General features: G+C 41.4%; 1 protein-coding gene across 1 annotated transcript in view; it reads left to right on the forward strand.

Moving 5' to 3' along the window:
• Nucleotides 1-1073: 1073 nt before the first annotated feature.
• The window catches only part of dnajc8 (DnaJ (Hsp40) homolog, subfamily C, member 8), a 41457-nt gene continuing 19827 nt past the window's right edge, over nt 1074-22703 (forward strand). Inside the window, exons 1-6 of the mRNA XM_068011676.1 lie at nt 1074-1183; nt 7119-7220; nt 9904-9960; nt 11862-11928; nt 15571-15665; nt 20788-20859. Coding sequence (XP_067867777.1) covers nt 1094-1183; nt 7119-7220; nt 9904-9960; nt 11862-11928; nt 15571-15665; nt 20788-20859 — 483 coding nt within the window. The 5' untranslated portion in view covers nt 1074-1093. The remainder of the gene's footprint in view (nt 1184-7118; nt 7221-9903; nt 9961-11861; nt 11929-15570; nt 15666-20787; nt 20860-22703) is intronic.

The following is a 22703-nucleotide window of genomic DNA, read 5'->3' on the forward strand; positions in this document are numbered from 1 at the left end:
CAGGCAGGGGAAACAACTTCTCTGGGCTGAATCTTTGCTTTGGGGGCAGGAAACAGGAACCAGGACTGTTTCTGGGTCCCGAACTAGCCCCCGGTTGGGGGGGGGGGGGTGGGGGAGAACAGTCACTCATTGGGATTTTTACGGAGGTGCCCCCTTGACTGGCACGGAGACAGTTCCCTGTCCAATTAAGGGTGGCAGGTGGGCCCTTGAAGCTGGAGGGTCAATCAGAGGCCTTCCAGCTTAAAACAAACAGCAGGCTGCAATGAAGGGTAAGTAACTGAGAGGGTGCTTCGACATGGAGACACACTCTCACCGGCGTTTTAAAAAATTTAATTAAGAAACAGGAAAAGTAACCAGGCTACCACTGTCGGTGGTGGGGTGGGGGAGAGGGATATCCATCTACAGGGTGACCTTTGGCTGCATCCACACCCAGGCAGGTTGGGAGGGCCTGTAGTCCTGCCTGGAGGGTTGGTCAACCCCGGTGTGCTGCTGGGTGCCTGCCTCCAGGCAGTTAAACTGTCCCCACTGTCATGTTGGTAAATTTAAAATTAAAGTGCCCTTAACAAGAATCTTACTGAACCTTATTGACTACCCACCTCATGGGGGTGGGTAGCCCTGTCGGCTCCGAACCTGCCTCGGCAAAAATGGTCAGCGTGGGAATGGGGTCGGGAAACCAGCATGTTTGGTCCCTGTCCGCCTCTATTCCCGACCTTGGCGGGGTTCAAAAGTTCTGCCCTCAGTGTTGACCCTGTCAAGCCCCTTGAGAATCATATGCTTCACTGAGATCACCTCTGATTCTTCTCAACTCCAGAGGGTAAAGGCTCAATTTATTCAACCCTGTCATCCCAGAAACCAAGTGAACCTTCGCTGTTCTGCCTCCTGTTCCTTCCTTAGACATGGAGATCTTTGAGCTTAAAGGGTGCAGTGTTTAATGGTCTGATTTATGTCTACTCAAGATTTGCAATGATGGAAGGCAGCTTTGTGGTTGGTGCTCTGCTCCTGTCAATCAACCGGGGCTGCGCCGCCCACTAGCGGCGCCTAGAGGTCGGGGGCGGCGACGCGGGTCACGTGGTTCTCAGGGGGGTGGGGAAAAATGGCGGCTGAGAGCGGAGCGGCGTCTGGAAGCCTGGCTCCCGGGGTAGATTCCGGCGGAGAGGAAGCTTTTAAACTGTTTCTTACCGAGGTAAAGGCAGCTTGCCGGAAAACGAGCAGGGAAGGGCCTGACTGAATGTTTGCCGCGCCGAGTGGTTTCCTCCTTCTCTGAGAAAGGCCGCTGCAGCCTGAGGCCTAGGCCTTGCAGAGGCATGGAAATCCTCGTTCGTCTCTCTGATTGTTTTGCTTTATTTTACCCGGCCTACTTTTAGATGCAATCTTGAGTATTTTACGTGGTTTTTAATGTCGCAAGCAATACAGCACCTGTCAACTGTGGCTCAGTGGGTAAAAGAAAGACTTGCATTTATATAGCGCCTTTCGCGACCCCTGGACGTTTCAAAGCGCTTTACACAATGAAATGCATTTTTGAAGTGTAGTTACTGTTGTAATGTAGGTAGCACATTCGACTCTGGAGTCAGAAGGTTGTGGGTTGAAGTCCCACTCCAGGACCTCAGTGCCAATAAAGACTGACACTCCCAGTGCCAGTACTGAGGGAGAGCTGCACTGTTGGAGATGCCATATTTCGGATGAGGTGTTAATCCAAGGCCCTGTCTGCTCTCAGGTGGATATAAAAGATCCCATGGCACTATTTCGAAGGAGTGCAGGGGAGTTACCCTGTTGTACTGGTCAATATCCCTCAATCAACATCACAAAAACATTATTATCGCGTTGCTTGTGGAATCTTGCGTGCAAATTGGCTGCAGCATTTCATGCATTACAACACACACTTCAAAAGTACTTCAGTTGGCTGTACAGTGCTTTTAGATGTCTGGTTGTGAAAAGGACTTGTATGCAATGATTAGGATTGAATTAATGGGTGATTTAGAAAGGGATGTTTGACAATGTGGATTTTCCACACTGTTGGGTTTGTGTAGTTTCTGGATGATGTGCTTAAGTCCTGGAATGGGACTTGAATCCACAACCTTGTGATTTGTAACTTTAAGTGTAGCAAAGTAATTTTTTGCAAAAAAAAGGACAAGTACAGCACTTTAATATCTGACAAGTAGAAGTTTCCAGAGGTTATCTGAGAGTTCTTGGCAATTTTATAAATCGCAGAAGCAAAATACTACAGATGCTGGAAATCTGAAATAAAAACAGAAAATGCTGGAACTTCACAGCAGGTCTGGCAGCATCTGTGAAGGGAGAAACAATTAATGTTTCAGGATGACCTAAAATGTAGACTCTTTTTCTCTCCACAGATGCTGCTAGACCAGCAGAGTATTTCTAGAATTTTCTGTTTCATTATACATAGCAGCTCTGACTTCAGGCAGGATTCCTACCAGCGCAGTTGATAGTAGTTGCATTGACTGGTCCATTAGTATATAATGTCTTGCGGCTCCCCGTGCACCATCTACAACAATAAAAACTGCGTTTATGTTGCATTTTATTGCATTCTCATCTTGCTGTTAAGCTTTTGTAATCACTGACTTACTTTTGAACTGGTGCCATTCTTAAGGCAATTACAGCAGCCAGTTTGCAAACAGTGCAAATTGGCTGCAGCACTTCATGCATTACAACAGTGGTTACACTTCAAAAGTACTTCAGTTGGCTGTACGGTGCTTTGAGATGTCTGGTTGTGAAAAGGACTATATATATGAGATGAATAACTAGTTATTTTGTTCTTGGTAATAGTTGAAGTGTGAATGGTGTCCTGGACAGTGGCAAAACATTCTCTGTTCCTCTTTGAATAGTGCACTGGACCTTCCCCTTGCCAGGATAGGTAGACGGAGCTCAAGTTTAAAGTTTAATCTGAGGGATGGCCCTTCTGACAATGCTCTGCTCCAACACTGAACTAAAATATCCACTAGATTATGTGCTCAATTCCTGGATTTGGGCTTGAATCTGGAACTTTCTGACTCCAAGATGAGAGTGCTATTTTGAGCCAAGCTATTAAGGCTCCAAATCAAATTGTTGCTTTACGACTTTCTTGAATTCATAATGATTTGTGGCAGAGCTGGCTGATCAGTTGCTGGATCAATATGCATCTGTTCTCATAACATCAGGACACTTGAAATCTCAAAACAGCATTTCAGTTGTATGTCTGTGAAATTGAGCAGCTCTTGTTATGTGCTGATTGGTGCCAACAGAGGGCTTATTGATTCTTTGTAGGTTTACGTAGGACTACTGAAAGAAACCAACTTTCAGGTCAGTCAGGTTAGTAAGTGGAATACAGATTCCTGTATTTATAGGAAAGGCAAAACACCTGTCTTCCAGTTAATTTAGAGTTTTATTTGTAAGATATTTGGTTGGATGGGGTTTCACTGTGAACATTGGAACGGGCATTATGAATTTTTTAGCTTAAATTTGTTAATCACCTCTTTTTTCCCCCCCCCCCCCCCCTCCCCCCAACGCAACCAGGTGGTATTTTCTGAATATGAGAGGGCTGTTCAATGACCTAACTTTTGACAGAATTGCGCCTACTCCGTTTTCAACCACCTTGGTGTTTAGTGTCTGTTGGAATGTTGGGCTGGTCATAAATAGTGCTTTGGGATGTTCGGGAGGCTTGGCAAATGTCACCGATGGTGTATCTTCCCACTGTTTAGAAGTAGTAGTGCTTTTTTTTATTGACTCAAGTTTAGATTTTGACTAGCCGTTGTCTGCAGCTGTTCACTATCAGAATCTGAAATACGTGCATGATGTAGAGAATCAGTCCAGTGATCTTGATATTTTAGAAGTTTAAAAAAAATCATGTTAGTTGAGGTATTTTGTTTCTCCTTCCCAATGCTGACCAGTTCATTGCTGACTTTTTAAAATGCAGATACTGCTTAATGCCATTTTTGTGTCTCCAATTTTATGGGAGACATTGGTGTAGTGGTAATGTCACTGAACTAGTAATCCAGAGGCCCAGGCTAATGCCTGAGGGATAAAAACAAAGTGCTGCAAATACACAGGTTTGGCAGCATCTGTGGAGAGAGTAACAGTTAACGTTTCAGGTTTGTGACCTTTCATCAGAACCTGAAACGTTAACTGTTTCTCTCTCCACAGATGCTGCCAGATTTGCTGTGTATTTCTAGCACTTTCTGTTATTTCAGATTTCCAGCATTCACAGTATTTTGCTTTTATTTGAATGTCCTGGGGACACTGGTTCAAATCCCACCATGGCAGCTGGTGCAATTTAAATTCAATTAATTAATCTGGAATTGAAAGCTAGTCACAGTAATGGTGCCATGAAACTATCATTGATTGTCATAAAAATCCATCTAGTTCACTATCCTTTAGGGAAGGAAATCTGCCGCCCTCACTTGGTCTGGCCTTCATTGACTCCAGACTCTCAAGGTGGCTGTCCCTTAATTGTCCTCTGAAATGGCCTAGCAAGCCACTCAGTTGTCAAGGGCAATTAAGGATGGGCAGCAAATGTTGGTCTTGCCAGTGACACCATATCCCATGAAAGAATTTTTTTTAAAGTTCTCTTTTTTTCTGATCTTCGCACTATATAGTGTATAGTTCTCAGTCAGACCTAAAGCAGATCCATAAAAATCTAAATTGTTCAGCTTTTGTTTCCTTTCCTATCAAACATTGGGTTGAGTCACAGAATGAGCGGCAGGCCATTTAAGACTGAGATGAGGAATTTCTTTACTCAGAGGGTGGTGAATCTTTGGAATTCTCTACCCCAGAGGGCTGTGGAACATACTCAAGGATTGAGTTTCAAGACAAAAATGGATAGATTTCTGGATACCAGTGACATCAAGGGATATGGGGATAGTGGGGAAAATGGCATTGAGGTAGATGATCATCCATGATCTGTTTAAATGGCAGAGCAGGCTTGACAGGCCGAATGGCCTACTCCTATTTCTATGTTCCGATGTTTAGAGTAGGTGCACATTGCAATTACGTTTGGCTTGCACAGCATGTAATATACATGAATGTTACGCATGTGTATCTCTGAACCTGATTTTTGTTAAAACAGTGAGAAATTTCAAGGGTGTTTTCCATCAAATTTAGGAGAGAAAAGATTTGTATTGATTCACCATCCAAGGTAAATTTAAGAATTTCTTGGTAGATGTCAGTAAACCTGATTTTAATCCCTAGGTATGGTATACAGCAACCTACTGTTTGGATACTTACTTGGAAAATGTATTTAATTTGTGTGTATCCAAACACACAATATAAAATTAGTAAAAACCTCAGCACAGCAATTAAGCTTCCTGATTGATGATGGAAGAGACATTATTTCTTTTATTAGCCTTTGCTCTCAGTACCGCCTGAGACTGGTCCAGCAATGTAATAATGTTGCTATTTTAAACTTGCTCTTGGCTCACTCAGTCTGTTACCATTGTTGAGTTGTTGCTTCAGTATTGGGATGTTACACTTAGAGGCCTGCTCAGGTCGGGAAAAAAGAACCCGACCGAACCACCGTGGACCTGAGCCAGACCCGGCCCGAGCCCCTCTGATTTTGCCCTGAGCCTGGCCCGACCCGACCATACCTTTACTTACCTTCGGACTAGGAATCTCCACGAAGCTGCAGTGCATGTGCGATGACATCATCGTGACGTCACTCACTCACTGCGCAGACTCAGTTTTGTCCCGGACTCCCAGCTCAGGTAAGTTTAAAAAAAAAAAAAAATGTCAATACTTACCGGCAAAGCACTTATCGTGTGTCTCCGGCCCGACCCGACCTGACTCGACTTGGACTCGGCCTGACCCGACCCGAGCCTGAATGTCGTACCCTGAAGATCGACCCGACCCCGACACATGTCGTCTGGTCCCGTCGGGGTCGGGTAGCAGGCCTCTAGTTACACTTGTTGATTTGCGCTTCATTTTCTATTTCTTATGCAAAGAGCCTTTTATCCCTTCTCGCCCATCTGTTTTTATTTTCCTTGTTCAGTAAGTATAATACCTTGCTACTAAAGGCCTGCTCAGGTCACAACAAAAACCTGACCCGAGCCCCCCCCGATCCGAGTCATCCGTTTTTTTTCCTGAGCCCGACCCAACCACCTGCAATGTTCCCTTTACCGACCTTGCGATTCCCAATCTGCAAGAAACTGCAGCACGAGCATGATGACGTCATAGAGACGCTCACCGCTCACTGCACAGACTCAGAGTTTCCCTCGTTGATGTCCTGGACTCCCAGCTCAGGTAGGTTTTTTACTTTTAACACTTCTTGCTGCGTGTGTCTGACCCAGCTCGACCCGAGACCGAAAGCCAGACTCAGAAGAGTGACCCGAACCCGACACGTGATTGGGTCCCATCTGGTTCGGGTCAGGTAGCAGTCCTTTACTTGCTACAGAACATTGCAGTATTTCAAACTGATTATGTATCTTGTTAATGTCACTGCAACTATTTTGAATGTATGCCTTTGTTACCTCTAGACTTGACTGTTCAGTGCACCTCTGACTGCCCTCTCACATTATACCCTCCACAAACTTGAGATCATCCAACACTCTGCTGTCCATATCCTACACCCATACCAAGTCCCTTTCAGCCATTGCCCTGTGCTCGCTGACCTACATTGGCTCCCAGTTAAGCAGCCTTCAATTTAAAATTCTCATCCTTATTTTCAAATGCCTCTCGACTTTGTCCTTATCTATCTCTCTAATCTCCTTCAGCCTTACAACCTCTGAGATATCTATGCTCTTCCATTTCTGGCCTTTTGTGCCTCTGTGATTTTAATCATTCCACCATTGATGGCTGTGCTTTGAGCTGCCAAGTCCCTAAACAGCCTAAGATGCTGCTTAAAACCTACTTCTTTGGCCAAGCTTTTGGTCATCTCTCCTAATTTCTGCTTATGTTGCTTGGTATCAAATTTTGTTCAGTAACAATCCTGTGAAGCGCCATGGCGTGTTTTACTACATTAAAGCCGCTATATAATCGCAAGTTGTTTGCGTTCATCATACATTTTCAAAGATGGCTGTGAGTACTAGTGTTCTCAATCGTCAATTTGTTTTGTGTCCTATCCATAAGAGATATTTGTAAATTACTAATTTTGAAAAACATATTTAGTAAATGCGGTCTTTATGTTCTTGCAGGTTAAGCAGATTGAAAAGAGGGACTCTGTTCTAACCCCAAAACAGCAAATTGAAAGATTGACAAGACCTGGATCCACCTACATCAATTTAAATCCATTTGAAGTAAGTCTATTTCCAACTTTTGTAGTTTTTTTTCAGTTGAAGTATGTCTGAATTCCTGACATCCTATGTTGCTGACTGTGGTGCAGTATTCTTCCTCATCCATCTCAACTTTTCTGTATCTTTTGACATGATTGACCACATCAGCACTTTTCTCCTCCAACGCCTCTGCTCCGTTGTTCCATTCTTATCTATCCTATTGTAACCAGAGAGTCTCCTGCAATGGCTTCTCTTCCCTGCTCCTTGGCCCCTACCTATTTCTCCCATCGATGTGTTGTCCCACAGTGACAGAATCTGAAAACGCAGCGTCAGGTTCCACTGTACACTAACGACACCCAGCTCTACCTCACTACCACCTCCCCTCTTGATCCTCCCACTGCCTCTTTACTATGCTGCTTCTCCAAACATCAATACTGGATGAGCATAAAGTCACTCTATTTAAACTTTGGGAAGACTGAAGGCATTGTCTTTGACACTGTCAAAAACTCCCTTCATTAGCCATCCCCCTTGTTGGCGTGTATCCCAAGCTAAACCAGATTACCCGCGATCTTGGCATCCTATTTGATGCTGAGCTGAGCTTCTGATCCTATACCCTCTCCGTCACTAAAACTGCACTTCCATCTCTATTATATCACCTGTTTCCGTCCTTGCCTCAGGCCATCTAATGCTGAAACCCTCAGCCATGCTTTTGTTACCTCCAGACTTGACTATACCAGTGCTCTCTTGGGTGGCCTCCCATCTTCTATTCTTAAATTTCAGCTCAATCCAAGCTTTGCTGCCTGTATCCTGACATGTGCCAAGTCCAGTTCACCCATCGCCCCTGTGTTCGCTGACTCAAGTTGGCTTCCCGTCCAGCAGTGCCTCAAACTTAAAATGCTTATTGCTGTTATGAAATCCTTTGGCCTAACCCCTCCCTACCTCTAACTGCTTTCAGTCCTACAACCCTTTGAAAACTCTGCACTCCTCCAATTTTGGCCTTTTGTTCATCCCCGATTTCCATCGCTTCATTGTTGATTGACTCCTGGGATGGCAGGACTGACGTATGAGGGGAGATTGAGTCGGTTAGGATTATATTCACTGGAGTTCAGAAGAGTGAGGGGGGATCTCATAGAAACCTATAAAATTCTAACAGGACTTGACAGGGTAGATGCAGGAAGGATGTTCCTGATGGGGGAGTCCAGAACCAGGGGTCACAGTCTAAGGATACGGGGTAAACCTTTCAGGACTGAGATGAGAAATTTCTTCACCCAGAGAGTGGTGAGCCTGTGGAATTTGCTACCACAGAAAGCAGTTGAGGCCAAAACATCATGTTTTCAAGAAGGAATTAGATATAGCTTTTCGGTCTAAAGGGATCAAAGGGCATGGGGCGAAAGCGGGAACAGGTTACTGAGTTCGATGATCAGCCATGATCATAATGAATGTTGGAGCAGGTTCGAAGGGCTGAATGGCCTACTCCTATTTTCTATGATGGCAATGCCTTCAACTGTCTAGGGATTAAGCTCTGGAATTACCAACCTAGATCTTTTCACCGCGCTCTCCTCCTTTAAAATCTACCTCTTTGATCTGTTCTAATGTCTCCTTAGTTCAGCATCAATTTATTTGTATGATTACATGCCTGTGAATTGGGGAATTTTGCTACATTAAAAGTGCTGTGTAAGTACAGGTTGTTTATATGAAGTGGTAGTTTCCGTTTTTGGCATAATTGGCAATCTGGGCACAATTTTTCTCAAAATTGCAGCAGTTTTCCAAATAGAAATGCTTCAAGTTTCTGCTCAAATTAATTTGCAGGTAATAAACTTAAAATCTTCCATGAACCACTGCAGTTGGGCAGTATGTTAGAACTTAATTGTTACTTTATTTTCCTTGCATTAAAAGATATTCATTGCATTTAAGAATGGTAACCTGGTGCTGTTTTATTAATACACCTGAAAATGAGAGTATCACAAAAAATGAGCATTTTTTATGAGTCTCGTCCAACACCTGCAAGTAATCTGATTTTAAATAACTGAAAATGGCTTTATAGAACTATGCAGAACCATTGACTAGTTTCATTGGTGTACACTAGTCAGTTCTGAGTAAACTAAATATTTTTTAATATTTAGAATTTAAGATACCTATAACGTCTTTGGCAAAACAAACCCCCAGGCGAACTAAAATCTGAAGAATCCAGTCGAAGGGTTGCAAACGGGTATAATTGGCAGAAACTCGCCATGCTCAATAATTCTGTCTGGGGGCATGTCCGTGTTTGTGGGCAGGGCTGACTCCAAGAATGTTTTTTTTAAAATCAGCGTCAAAGATTGCAGGATCTTGATTTGTGCTTGATGTAATTTACACTTAAAATTCCTTGATCTTTTGAGCTGGTTTGGCTGATTTTTAGACTAATCGTGGCCCAGCAGAAACTCCCCATTGATGTAAATTTTTTTGGATGTGTTTAGAAATAAGCTACTGATAGCCTTTGTTTTCGCATTCAGCAACTTTGGATTCCAATGAATGAAATATTCTGTAAGTTGTGTATAAATATTAATGATGAAGTCTTTGTAACATGCTTACTTTAGGACTACATTGTTATAAAGCTACTATCTCATTCAGTCAACTTGCTCTAATATAGCAAATTCCTAATGGTGCCTTTAAAAAAACAAAAGTTTAATGCATGATGGTGGTTACCAACATATGTTTTGTTACACAGGTATTGCAGGTAGACCCTGAAGCAACAGATGAAGAGCTGAAAAAGAGGTTCAGACAGGTAGACACATCTCTGTTTGCCATGCTACAGGCTAAGGTAGCAACAGACCTTAGGTACAGTCGATTCAATTTAAGTGAGTGAATAAAAATTGAAAATTCCAAAACAATTTCTATCTGTATCCATCATTTTTTGTTAACTCTTGTTTTGGTTGAAAATTCTTGTTAAGTGAATACTTTTTTCAAATGCATATTTTGCCTTGGTTAGAGTCCAAATTAGGCACAATTATCGTTTGTACAATATGTTGCATGACATGTGTTGTTTCAATATTATACAATACCGAATTAAAGCAAGTTAACAGAAATTACAATTAAAGATCTACCTGCGCGCCTCCTCTTTCTCCCCCCCCCTCCCCCCAGTACCGATGGGCCATTTGGTAAAGACAGAATGCAACTGATCCTTTTGGACCAGAAGAATCCAGGTTCCACTCTCAGAGCTTTAGCAGTCCTATCTGTGCATGTGTGGGAACATCAGGTGAGATCAACATTGGGCTTGACTGTGATGTCCCCCATGTAGAATAGCTTGCTGACATCTAGACTTGCATATGAAGGCAAGCCATGGGTGAGGTACTGAAAGGCAACCAATGCCTGTGGAATCACATTCCAGGATGAGTCAACACCTTCAGGAGAAAATTAGTAGAAGAATTTAGGAAGTGGAGGAAGTGTATAGTAATTATGTGACAAATAATCCTTACTAACATTTCACTGTACTCTAGAGGGAGATTTTTGTGGGGAAACAATTATTCACTTAACAGGAATTGACATTACTAATGCTGATTGTTGTTTTTCATTGTAAGAAACATTACTACCTTGAAGTTTTCTATGATTTTTGAATTAAAAGTAATTTAATTATGTTAAAGAAATTTGGCAATGCTTTTTATTTTAATTCACTGGGCCCATATCATGCACTAGACATAGCATATCCTTTACTAGCCTATGAAAATCGACACTTTTTTTTTCCAAATTCTCTCCCCTCCTCAAGGTGCTGACTCACGTTGGGGTATGGTTCTCTGGGTGCAAGCAGCCCTCCGGTACCTCGCCCAAGTGGCCATTCTTCAGCAGTGAGCCCAGACAGTGAGTATCGTCAGGCTACCCTCACCCAGCGTCCACACGTATGTACTTTCAGGCAGTGGTCACTGGATAGTGATCAGGAACAAGAACTCTGGCTGATTTTTTTTTTTAAAACATCATTCCTAATCTGAGCACGCTTGAGGCCTGTTGTAGTGATCTACTACAATTCCAGCTCAGACCAGCTAATTCGGCACATACCAGGCATCAGATTTGGGACCTTCCTGGTCTGTATAGCTCAGTACCAGAACAGACAGAGTCAGCAAATAAACTATCAGGTTCAGTAGTAGGATTAATCATTTACGTGATGTCACTATTTGATACTTGCTATGGGTTGGCTTTTAAATGCAATGCTTAATGCTCTATCAACACAAGTTTTATTGTGCAGAAGGTTCAATACACTACCATTTTAGTCTGTGTTGTTAGCAGACCTGAGGCAAGGTTTATTTTAGCATTGTTTTAGTATCTGCATGAAGTTTTTGGATCTATTCAGTTTGAGGTTGAAATGAGGGAGGGAAAAGGATAGATTTGTTTTTCTCCTTGGGTCAGATGGAGAAGGAGCAAACAGGAAAGATTTTAAATTAGGTTACTGAAAGCTGTGGAGCAAATGTAGAGTAAATTAGGAATTGGAAAATAACAGACTTTAATGAAAGCAAAGGGTGAAGAATAGAAAGGGAAAAGATTAAGAATACCCAGATTATCAAGAAGGATTTAAGTCTTTCATACATTGTAATGCGAATTCTGTGCCTCTGTGAAAATTGCTGCACTAGTGATTTGTATAAAAGTTCTAATCTTGAATTATGCATGTATCATAAATACTTTTCTTCACAATTCTAGCTGTCAATCTTGGTCCATCCAGACAAAAATCAAGATGATCCTGAAAGAGCACAAAAGGCTTTTGAAGGTAAGAAAATGCAGCCTTGATAGGAATAAGACTTGCAGCAGTGGTACGATTTTTCTGGATCTTGGTAGTGTATGTTTGGGAAACTAGACAAAAGTTCAGCTGACAAATTCATTATTAGAATGAGTCTTCTAATAGCATCTAATTGAATTTTCAATTATATGGAATCCTAACATTTATTTGGTTGATCTCAGTTAGGGCTACTGTGCTTAGTGTCCATGGGTTGAACACATGGGATCCAGGGTACGCTAGCCAATTGGATATAAAATTGGCTTGGTGATAGGAGGCAGAGGGTGGTAGTGGAGGGTTGTTTTTCAGATTGGAGGCTGGTGACCAGTGGTGTGCCGCAGGGATCGGTGCTGGGCCCTCTGTTGTTTGTCATATATATTAATGACTTGGATGTGAATGTAGGGGACATGATTAGTAAGTTTGCAGATGACACCAAAATTGGTATAGTGGACAGTGAAGAAGGTTGTCTAAGGTTACAACAGGATATAGATTAACTGGGAAAGTGGGCAAGGGATTGGCAAATATAATTTAACGCAGACAAGTGTGAAGTGATGCATTTTGGGAAGTTAAACCAGGGCAGGACATATATAGTGAATGGCAGGGCCCTGGGGAGTGTTGTTGAGCAGACACGCCTTGGGGTGCAAGTACATAGTTCCCTGAAATGGCAACACAGGTAGACAGGGTGGTGAAGAAGGCGTATGGCATGTTTGCCTTCATCGGCCGAGACATTGAGTGCAAGAGTTGGGACATCATGCTACAGTTGTACATAACATTGGTTAGACTGCACTTGGAGTACTGTGTGCAGTTCTGGTCGCTGCACTACAGGAAAGATGTGATTAAGCTAGAGAGGGTGCAGAAAAGATTCACAAGGATGTTGCCTGGTTTTGAGGGCTTGAGTTAGAAAGAGAGATTGGTTAGGCTGGGTCTATTTTCCCTGGTGCGAAGGAGGCTGAGGGGGCATGATAGAGGTATATAAAATTATGGGAGGCATAAATAGGGTAGATAGCCAGAGTCTGTTTCCCATGGTAAGGGTGACTAAAACTAGAGGGCATAGATTTAAGGTGAGAGGGGTTCAAAGGGGTAGATTTGTCTCTCAAAGAACAGTGGGTATCTGGAATGAGCTGCCAAAGGAGGTGGTGGAGGCAGGAACAGTAGCAACATTTAAGAGGCATCTGGACAGGTACTTGAATGAGCAAGGCATAGAGGGATATGGAATTAATGCAGGCAGGTGGGATTAGTATAGATAGGCATTATGGTCGGCATGGACGCGGTGGGCCGAAGGGCCTGTTTCTATGCTGTACGACTCTGACTCTTATGGGCTGTCTAGCAACCCTTCCTGCAAATGTGCGTGCATCAGTGTTGAGGTGAGGGCAGCATTGAACTTGCATATGATGCTCTGCAGTTTTCACTAGCCTGCAACACTGTCAGTGTTAATGCATAAATAATGGATATTTGAAAAATGTCCATCATTTAATGACCTGTACCCCAGCAAGGAATCAATGCCTTCAGCAGCGGAGAAGTAGGGAAAGCAGAAAATTCACATGGAAAGAGCAAGCAATAAAGTAACCACCTCTGGCGGCCTAGTGGATAAAAACACCAGCTACGTAGAAACTATAGCACAGAAACAGGCCACTCAACCCACCTGGTCTATGCTGGTGTGTGTGTGCTCCACTTAAGCCGCCTCTCACCACTCTTCACCTAACCCCATCAGTGTAAACTTCTATTAATTTCTTACTCGTGTTTATCTAGATTCCCCAGTTTCACCCTTTGGGGTAACGAGGTTTCTCCTGAATTCCCTATTGGATTTATAGTACACGAGTAAGTTACACAGACAAGGAAGGTCCCAGATTTGATTTCTGCTGAACTTGGCCAGAAGTATATAAATGATTTGGAGGAAAATGTAGCTGGTCTGATTAGTAAGTTTGCGGACGACACAAAGGTTGGTGGAGTTGCGGTTAGTGATGAGGATTGTCAGAGGATATAGCAGTATATAGATCGGTTGGAGACTTGGGCGGAGAAATGGCAGATGGAGTTTAATCCGGACAAATGTGAGGTAATGCATTTTGGAAGGTCTAATGCAGGTGGGAAGTATACAGTAAATGGCAGAACCCTTAGGAGAATTGACAGGCAGAGAGATCTGGGCGTACAGGTCCACAGGTCACTGAAAGTGGCAACTCAGGTGGATAAGGTAGTCAAGAAGGCATACGGCATGCTTGCCTTCATCGGTCGGGGCATAGAGTAAAAAAATTGGCAAGTCATGCTGCAGCTGTACAGAACTTTAGTTAGGCCACACTTAGAATATTGTGTGCAATTCTGGTCGCCACACTCCGAGAAGGACGTGGAGGCTTTGGAGAGGGTACAGAAGAGGTTTACCAGGATGTTGCCTGGTCTGGAGGGCATTAGCTATGAGGAGACGTTGGATAAACTCGGATTGTTTTCACTGGAAAGACGGAGGTGGAGGGGTGACATGATAGAGGTTTACAAAGCTATGAGCGGTATGGACAGAGTGGATAGTCAGAAGCTTTTTGCCAGGGTGGAAGAGTCAGTTACTAGGGGACATAGGTTTAAGGTGAGAGGGGCAAAGTTTAGAGGGTGGTGAGTGCCTGGAACTTGCTGCCGGGGGAGGTGGTGGAAGCAGGTACGATAGTGACGTTTAAGAGGCATCTTGACAAATACATGAATAGGATGGGAATAGAGGGATACGGTCCCCGGAAGTGCAGAAGGTTTTAGTTTAGGCAGGCATCAAGATCGGCGCAGGCTTGGAGGGCCAAATGGCCTTTTCCTGTGCTGTACTGTTCTTTGTTTAGTAGTATCTGGGGGACACAGTTGAATGTAATTTAAAAAAATTCTTTCATGGGATGTGGACATCGCTGGCAAGACCAGCATTTGTTGCCCATCCCTAATTGCCCTTGACAACCGCGTGGCATGCTAGATCACTTCAGAGGGCAGTTAAGAGTCAACCATATTGCTGTGGGTCTGGAGTCACATGTAGGCCAGACCAGGTAAGGACAACAGATTTCTTTCCCTAAAGGACATTAGTGAACCAGATGGGTTTTACAACAATCAACAATGGTTTGTTCATGGTCACCATTCAACTAGCTTTTTTTTAAATTCCAGATTTATTAATTGAATTCACATTTCACCATCTGCCTTGGTGGGATTCAAACTCATGTCCCCAGAGCCTTAGCCTAGGCAGCTGGATTACTCGTCCAATGACATTGCCACTATGCCACCGCCCCCCCCCTTGCCTGTGAGTGAGGTGGAGGAAAAATGAAGTGTGCCTGCTGATTGCTATCCACAGATTCTTGCTGGAAAGTGTGTGTGTGTGTGCGCGTATAGATTTGCAAATGAACAATAGCTACCCGTAGGAGTGTTTTCAGATCTACTCAGCACATCTGAAGAGAGAGAATCCTGGAGCGTCCAAGCGCCCCAAACATTCTCCAACTGAGATCACATAACTTGGCACAGATTATGCATTGAATCTGGGACCTTGTCTGCATGGCTCCATACTGTATTGACATTGTTATTACTCCATAGGCCATCCTTGGAGCTGAGAATGTACTTTTTGTTTAGCAAATGATTCCTGTGTTCTTACAGACAAAATTAAATTCTAACTTTTTTCTTCCTTCTCAATAGCTGTTGACAAAGCTCACAAGATGTTATTGGAGCCAGAACAGAAGAAACGTGCTATCGATGTGATACAGGCAGCAAAGGAAACAATAGAACACAATGTAAGCAATAATTTTAATCACTTGAGCTTAAACCTGAATGGCGTGCGTGATTAATATATTTCTCTGGCAACAATACTTATCAACTCCTGGGCTTGAAAGTGTGTCTGAGGGTAGAAGAATTGGATCTCTGAACTGTAATCCTCTTTCCCTTCCCTTCTCCTCATTTTCTCCCCCCCCCCCCCCCCCCCCAACCCCTTTTTTCCCCCCCATTTTATTCCTATGACACTATGGTGCTGACATGAACAAATATTTACAATGCATTATGTATTCAGTAGATTTTCAATAGCCTTGCAGTCTTTTTAGTAATGAAGTCTATCGTGTTAATTGTTAATGAAAGGGCATTGTAAACTTTTCAATTAGCTTGGTCATAAATGAGTGTAAACGTATGTGCCTTCTCGCACATTTAGCATATTCTGATGTAAAAATTAGTACTTTGGTGTTTGATTTATTTTTGCCATTGGATGGTGCCAGAAGAAACTTCAACAGTTCATTGTTATAGTATCTAATCTAACTCCTCCAATTCCCTGCAGTAGTGTTTGGCATTGGTATTCAGCTAATTTTCCGTATTATCAACATAAGTCTCAACAAGTGATGCATTTCAAAAAGTGCCCCAGAAAAAGTCAAATAATGGGGTAGTTGTCTTTGAGGGCGAGAGAATTTTTTGATGGTGCAGATTCAGAAAAAGAGAATTTTTAATGCAGAGTGGAAAGCTGGACTGAAAGGGGAGAAAATTCAAGTCCTTGCACCACACCAACGTGTTTCACTGTTGCAGAGGGATTATCTGTGTTGTGACTCCTCAAGGTGGGAGGGTGTGTGGACGCTGGCTCAGTACAACTTGCATATTAGTGGTGGTCTGGTATAATGGTAGCAATTCTGATGGAAACCTGACTCCTCTTTTATGATGGTAATACTCATTGTGGAAATGTGGGACACAAACCCTCAACCCATGTGCCAGTGAAAAAATATAGATGTTACTACTTGTGATTCAGTTCTTTTCAGGCTCAACTGTAGCACCATTCAGTACTCGTGTTACGTAGAATACATTGCATAAAAACAGACAATTCAGCCCAAACAGTCCATGCCAACATAATATGGATGGATTGGATAGTTGTTAAAAAATAAATAAATATACACAAAGGGAATCTCTACTGGTCGGATCGCCTCAGCAGGGGTATGTTTTTCCTGAGAATAGACCTTAAACAAGAAAATTATTCTGGAACCAAGGGCACATACTGATCTGATTTTTGCCTTGAACAAGTGTTATCGAATCGGAATGTTCTGTTCAGAATGTGGGAGTTCATGTTGATGTCACTGGATGACCTGTTTCTTGGCAAAGCACATCATGAATTTGTTTCACTCTTATACTCTTTACCAAGCCAATCAAATGGGGAAAGTCGTATATGTTTCTGATCTATATCATGTTCCTTTTTTTTCTACTTTCACACATTTTAAATACATTTTTGATGAGATTGTTGTACATTTAAGTGTCTGTTCACACATTTATTGCGTGAAGCCAGTGTACATTTTGATTACATGTTGACACATCCAGGGGAATATAAAAATCTTTTATCCCATCTCTTAAATAACAGAAATATTGCCCTACAGCTGCTGCCACTCTGTTAATAGTCTGCTAATAGATGGAATAGCATATTGCTTAAGCTTTGTATTCTCACTTAACCAAGTTTATTGTCAATGCTGCATTTGACTTAACACGTACGTGTAACATGTTTAGTCTGACAAGATGTTATTCATTATGTGCAGGATTATCTATGTGTCCACCTGAACTGTAAGTAAAGGCAAGCAGTAGTTAATGGAATTTATCCTTCCAAAAAACATCTAGTTGTATAGCATTAAATAAAGTGCTGGTAGTCACACATCTCAGTCGTAATGGTGGGAACACTTTGAGGTGATGAATTAAAACTGTTGCGTGGGAAGCACTTCTACAACATTAGAGCATGTAGGCTGAAGTGCAGTTTTTTCATGTACCAATACGTTAAGCCTAGCGACAATATTAGGATGGACTATCCTCCCTAGCCACTTATAAGAGAACTTCCTGCATATATAAGTTTAGAATGGGCACTGTTTTGATGTATCTGTCACAAAATAGTGAATTCTAAAAGGTGAATCAATACCATTTTAATATTGTAATATCTTGTTCTTCGATTTATATTCGGTATGTTCCTATCATCTTTGCCAGGTCAATATTTAACTAGTTTGACTAGAATTCCAGTGACCAAAAATGCCGGTGATGCTGGGATCCAGTGTCCAAATAAAATCTTGAATTGTTAATTTGTAGTCATATTTTGCTTGAAAAATTCAAATTATCCATCATTCAGAATTGAGCAATTTTACTAGCGCAGTACAGGAGGTTTTTTGCACATTTTCAATTGAAGTTAACATAATTTGAATTAAAGAATTAAAAGTTGACTGTAGGGATCAGAAGGTTGTTCAATATTCACCATGATACATTAATTTACTATTAACGTATAGCGCAGTTTCAACCCAAAGCATTGCTACAAATGTAATTTATTCCTCCTTTAAGTTATTTGAATGTCAGATTTATGATCTGACTTTTATGATACAATGGCTCAATAGTTTTTGTCATAAACATAATTTATCACTGTCTCCGTTTTATTAGATTTTGTGACTTAATCCCTATTAAAAACTGTAAAGTGTTAAAGCCACACACCATTTTCTAAGTGCTAGGAGATTAAAATAACACATACAAGAGAAGGAGTGTATAGTTTTTAGAGGAGGAACGCCTTTTTTGTTAAATATGTAGTAAGTGCCCACATGTGGACATCAGGAGAGGATGGGATCGGGCTTGGGTGTGATGGCCCGGCCACAGTTAAAAGCCTGCCAGTCCAGATTGCCCAGTGAAAATTGACTATTTAGCTAGTTAATGGAGAGCAACTGGTGCACACGGAACTGTCCACAGCAGGGATCAGCACCTACAAGAGACGAGAAGGAAAAGGAGAAAATAGTTTGTATCTTTCTGTGGTTTTTTCCTTTTTGAATTTATGGTCAGCAGTTCTCTGTTCTGCCCCTAGATAGCTCTGTTGCACTGTGTACATAACTTGTGACACAAAACCAAGAGACAACATTATCTGGTGATACTTCAGTTGCCTTGCTTTTCTCGGGGTTGTCAGAAATATCAGAGGGCTATTTTATAGCTTCTGAATTACTGAGCTTGAACTAATTCAATTTAATTTTTTATACTCGTTAATTTACAGACATTTGTTAAAACTTTGAGAATCAAATTTGGAGGCCGAGTGGAGTTGGTTGGACTGTGGAATTTTTGTTTACTCCAATCAGCTTCTACCCCTGCTCCAAAGACAGAGTCTTTTGTGCAGCTCTGTGGTTAAGCTGGTGAAAATTGTACTTCGTAGTGTAGAGCAGGACATTGGGTTCTATTTTTACTCCCTGTGACAGATACTCCCATCTAATGACTCAACTGGGAACTGAAATTCATATCTCACATTTTTGGCACATTGAAATGTCAGACCCTGCTGGAACTTGAAGCTAGTTTCCTCCTGTTTGGTAGTCTAAGTACCAGCAAACTCTTGCATTTCATTCTGACAAAATTGTGCATTGAGTCTCAGTAGCTTCAACTGTTCATCAATTTAATATTTGATTTACCCTTCAGAGTAAAACTTGCAAAAATATGTTCATGTTTTATCTAACTTTATCTAAGTTTTGCATTTGACCCATACCAGATGTGTTCTTGCCATACGACTCAGTTTCACAATCATTATAAAGCAATCAAATAAAGACATTAGAGCAAATATATGCACTGTACCTCAAATAAATCCTCTATCAAAAAATGTGTACACATTTTTCACTTCCTTTCAGTGGATTACCTATCCACCCTACTAAATATCACTAATTATACAACTTCTTAACATGTAACTTTTCTTTTGAAATATCACTGGTCTGTGTTGTGTTTTTTTTTTCTGTACCTGTATAACTATTAACCCTAGATGAAAAGAATTCTCTGCAGGATTCTGTGATTGCAATGGCAGAAATAGTGATTGAAATATTTCTGCAAACATTTTGTAATTTCTTCCCTCTTCTGCTTATCTCCATTCATTTGTCCTGTTCTGCAAGCTGGGTAACAACCACCTGGTACTTTGTTTAGGTGGACATTTTTAATGCTTTGAACTCCAACTCAATTACCTACATCTTACTTCACACTAGTCTGCTCACCTACTACTGATTTTTATTTTTAATTGGCTTTTCTATCGACCAGTGTGGTGAGTTCAGGATTCTTGTCCTCACCCACTCTGTTTTTGCAACCTCCTCCAACCCACTCCCTCTACTCTTCTATCTGGCCTTTTATGCATCCCTTATCTTCCCGGCCCTGCCTGCTACTTTAGCTGTCGCACTGCTCCCGCACTTTTAACTCTGAGCCCTTCTGTCATGGTACCACTTTTCCTATCTCCTAAAGACATTAAAATCTACTTTTTCAAGTCGACCTTCAATCAGCTTTCCTCCTTGATTCCATTTGCTCTTCTCTGCTCCCCACAGCCCCCCTGCTTTTTCTGAAATACCAGGCCACATTTTGCTATTTTGTAGGTGCCATATAAGTGCTTAAGCCTGGGCCATTTGTCAGTGTGCTATTTATCTGGGAGACCATCACAACCAAACTTAATATTGTACTTGTCTGGTCTCCCTGCATGATTCCCTCTAGCAGGTTTGGCTGAAAATCAGGTAGTTTGGCTTTATTAACTGCCTGCTCAATCAGGATGAGCATTGTATATGTTTTGCAATGTCTGCAATAGATGCTTTCCAGCAGATGTCACTGGGTTGTAATTGATAATATGAATCCTGGCTACCTTTTTGTAATCCTTCCTCCTACCTAGTCCGGCAACACTGAAGTCACTGGTAGCACCCCTTTTGTCGCCTTCTGCCAGTTCTGCTAATTTATTGCAGACAAAGTATTAAAGCTTAGTCATTCCTGATCTTTTGGCTTAGTGTTAAACCATGTGTGTGCTATGCATTTACCACTGAACTCAATGTAAAATATATAATTGACAAAGCTTCTGTCAGCTGCAGTGTATTCTGAAACAAGTATTTTCTTTAGAAGTGACTCCTTCAAAATGTGTGTTTTTTGTTATTTTAGATGAAAGAAAAAAGAAAGGCATTAAAGAAGGAAGGAAAACCTTGTATTGTGGAAGAAGATGACCCTGAAACCGTAAGATATAAGTTATGGTGGCTGATAACATATTCAGAGATGAGTTGCATTTCAACTGGGGAAAAAACTTTACACCTTGGTAGTGTTTAAAGAATAAAATTAGGCACTAAAAAAGATTGAACACTTGGCAGCTCGTATTGCAGTAGCTGCACTGTAATGGGCTTCTTGAGAGCTAGCCAAAGTGAGCAGCACACTGTAGCAAGCATTTATTTCTAACAATTTATCATCGAGGCAGACAGTTAATGGTAGCCCAAATTTTTGTGCAGTTACTTTCTGTATTCCTATATGTGAAAAGGCCAGGCATGTATTTTTATTGAAATGGTTTGTTTTTTGAGTGCTTTCTTTTCTGAAATGAATTTTGAAACTTTAATATGTTACATGAAATATGACTCCACCGAAACGTGTTATGAAACTTTGTAAATTATATAACGTGAGACTCATGGATAAAATTTTGAAAAGCTTTTCCACATCTTTATTTCAAAACAGTATAAAGTAAGTTCAAGCATTTCATACAGAAATAGTTTGATATAAAATAACAACAAGAAATGCTGGAACCACTCAGCGGGTCTGGCAGCATCTGTGGAAAGAGAAGCAGCGTTAACGTTTCAGGTCAGTGACCCTTCTTCGGATCTGCTTCTCTTTCCACAGATGCTGCCAGACCTGCTGAGTGGTTCCAACATTTCTTGTTTTTTTTTCAGATTTCCAGTATCTGCAGTATTTTGCTTTATTTTAGTTTTATATAAGCTCATTTTAAAAAATACTAAGGGAGTTTAATTCAGAAAGAGAAAAACAAATTGCTCTCCTATTTACTAAAAAGGCAAATGGGTGTGACCTGTTGCAAAATCTCAACTTGCAATGCCTTAAACAGCCATTGGAGGATGCACAAAAGCAGGTCAGGGTGAACAAGAGGCACTTAAAGTCTAACCAGTAGAGATCAGGAACCCATTGTGTGAGGAATCGTGGGTGTCTGTTGTATTAATTGACTGTTTACGAATGTAGCTGGAGTGCTGCAAGTCTTTGTATAATACACATTTTATCCTCTTTCAGGAATGTGCTGATCTGTCTTCAGGTCAGCATAAGCAGCAGCAATAACTTCTTTTAACAGTATATTGAAATTGTTTTTTTTTAAAGTTACCTTAACGTGATGATGTATAAGAAAGAAGGGAGGACATCAGGTTGATCTTTTAACATAAAAGGAAATAGAATTCTATTTTATCACAAGTACAGAATATTAAAACCAAAAGATAATGAGCCTATGTAAAATAAGAGCTCCGTTAGAATACTATGCAGTATTGGGCCTCACATGATAGAAGGATATTGAGGCTTTAGCAAAGGTACAATACAGATTCACTGGTATGACAAAATACAGATTGCGAAATACTTGAAAAATGGGTCTTTTTCATCAAAAGAATGCAGATTATGGGGTATTGTGATACAAGTGTTTGAAATTATGAAAGGATAGTATAGGATAGATTAAAGCAGTTTGTTTTCTGCATTTGAGGGGTCTAGAACAAAGAGCCAGAGATACAAGTTGTAAGAGATTTGGAACCAAAAGCAAAAGAAACCTTGCGCAGAAAGTTGAGGCTGTGAATTCACTGCTAGGGTTAGTGGTTGAGATGGAAACTATGCCAACATTCAAGATTAGATTGTACAGGTGGATGAAGGAAAATGGGTTGAAGGGGTATAGGAACAGAGTATGTTTGCTTGCATGGAGGATAAACACAGACACAGCCTACTTGGGTCGAATGGCCTTTTTCCACTTTGTGACTTATGCACATTTATTTCTATATTTTGGTGATGGGCAGTGGGATATGGGAATATATTTTAACTTGTGATACTTGGAA

The sequence above is a fragment of the Heterodontus francisci genome, chromosome 31 (genome assembly GCF_036365525.1).
Source record: "Heterodontus francisci isolate sHetFra1 chromosome 31, sHetFra1.hap1, whole genome shotgun sequence".
NCBI lineage: Eukaryota > Metazoa > Chordata > Chondrichthyes > Heterodontiformes > Heterodontidae > Heterodontus > Heterodontus francisci.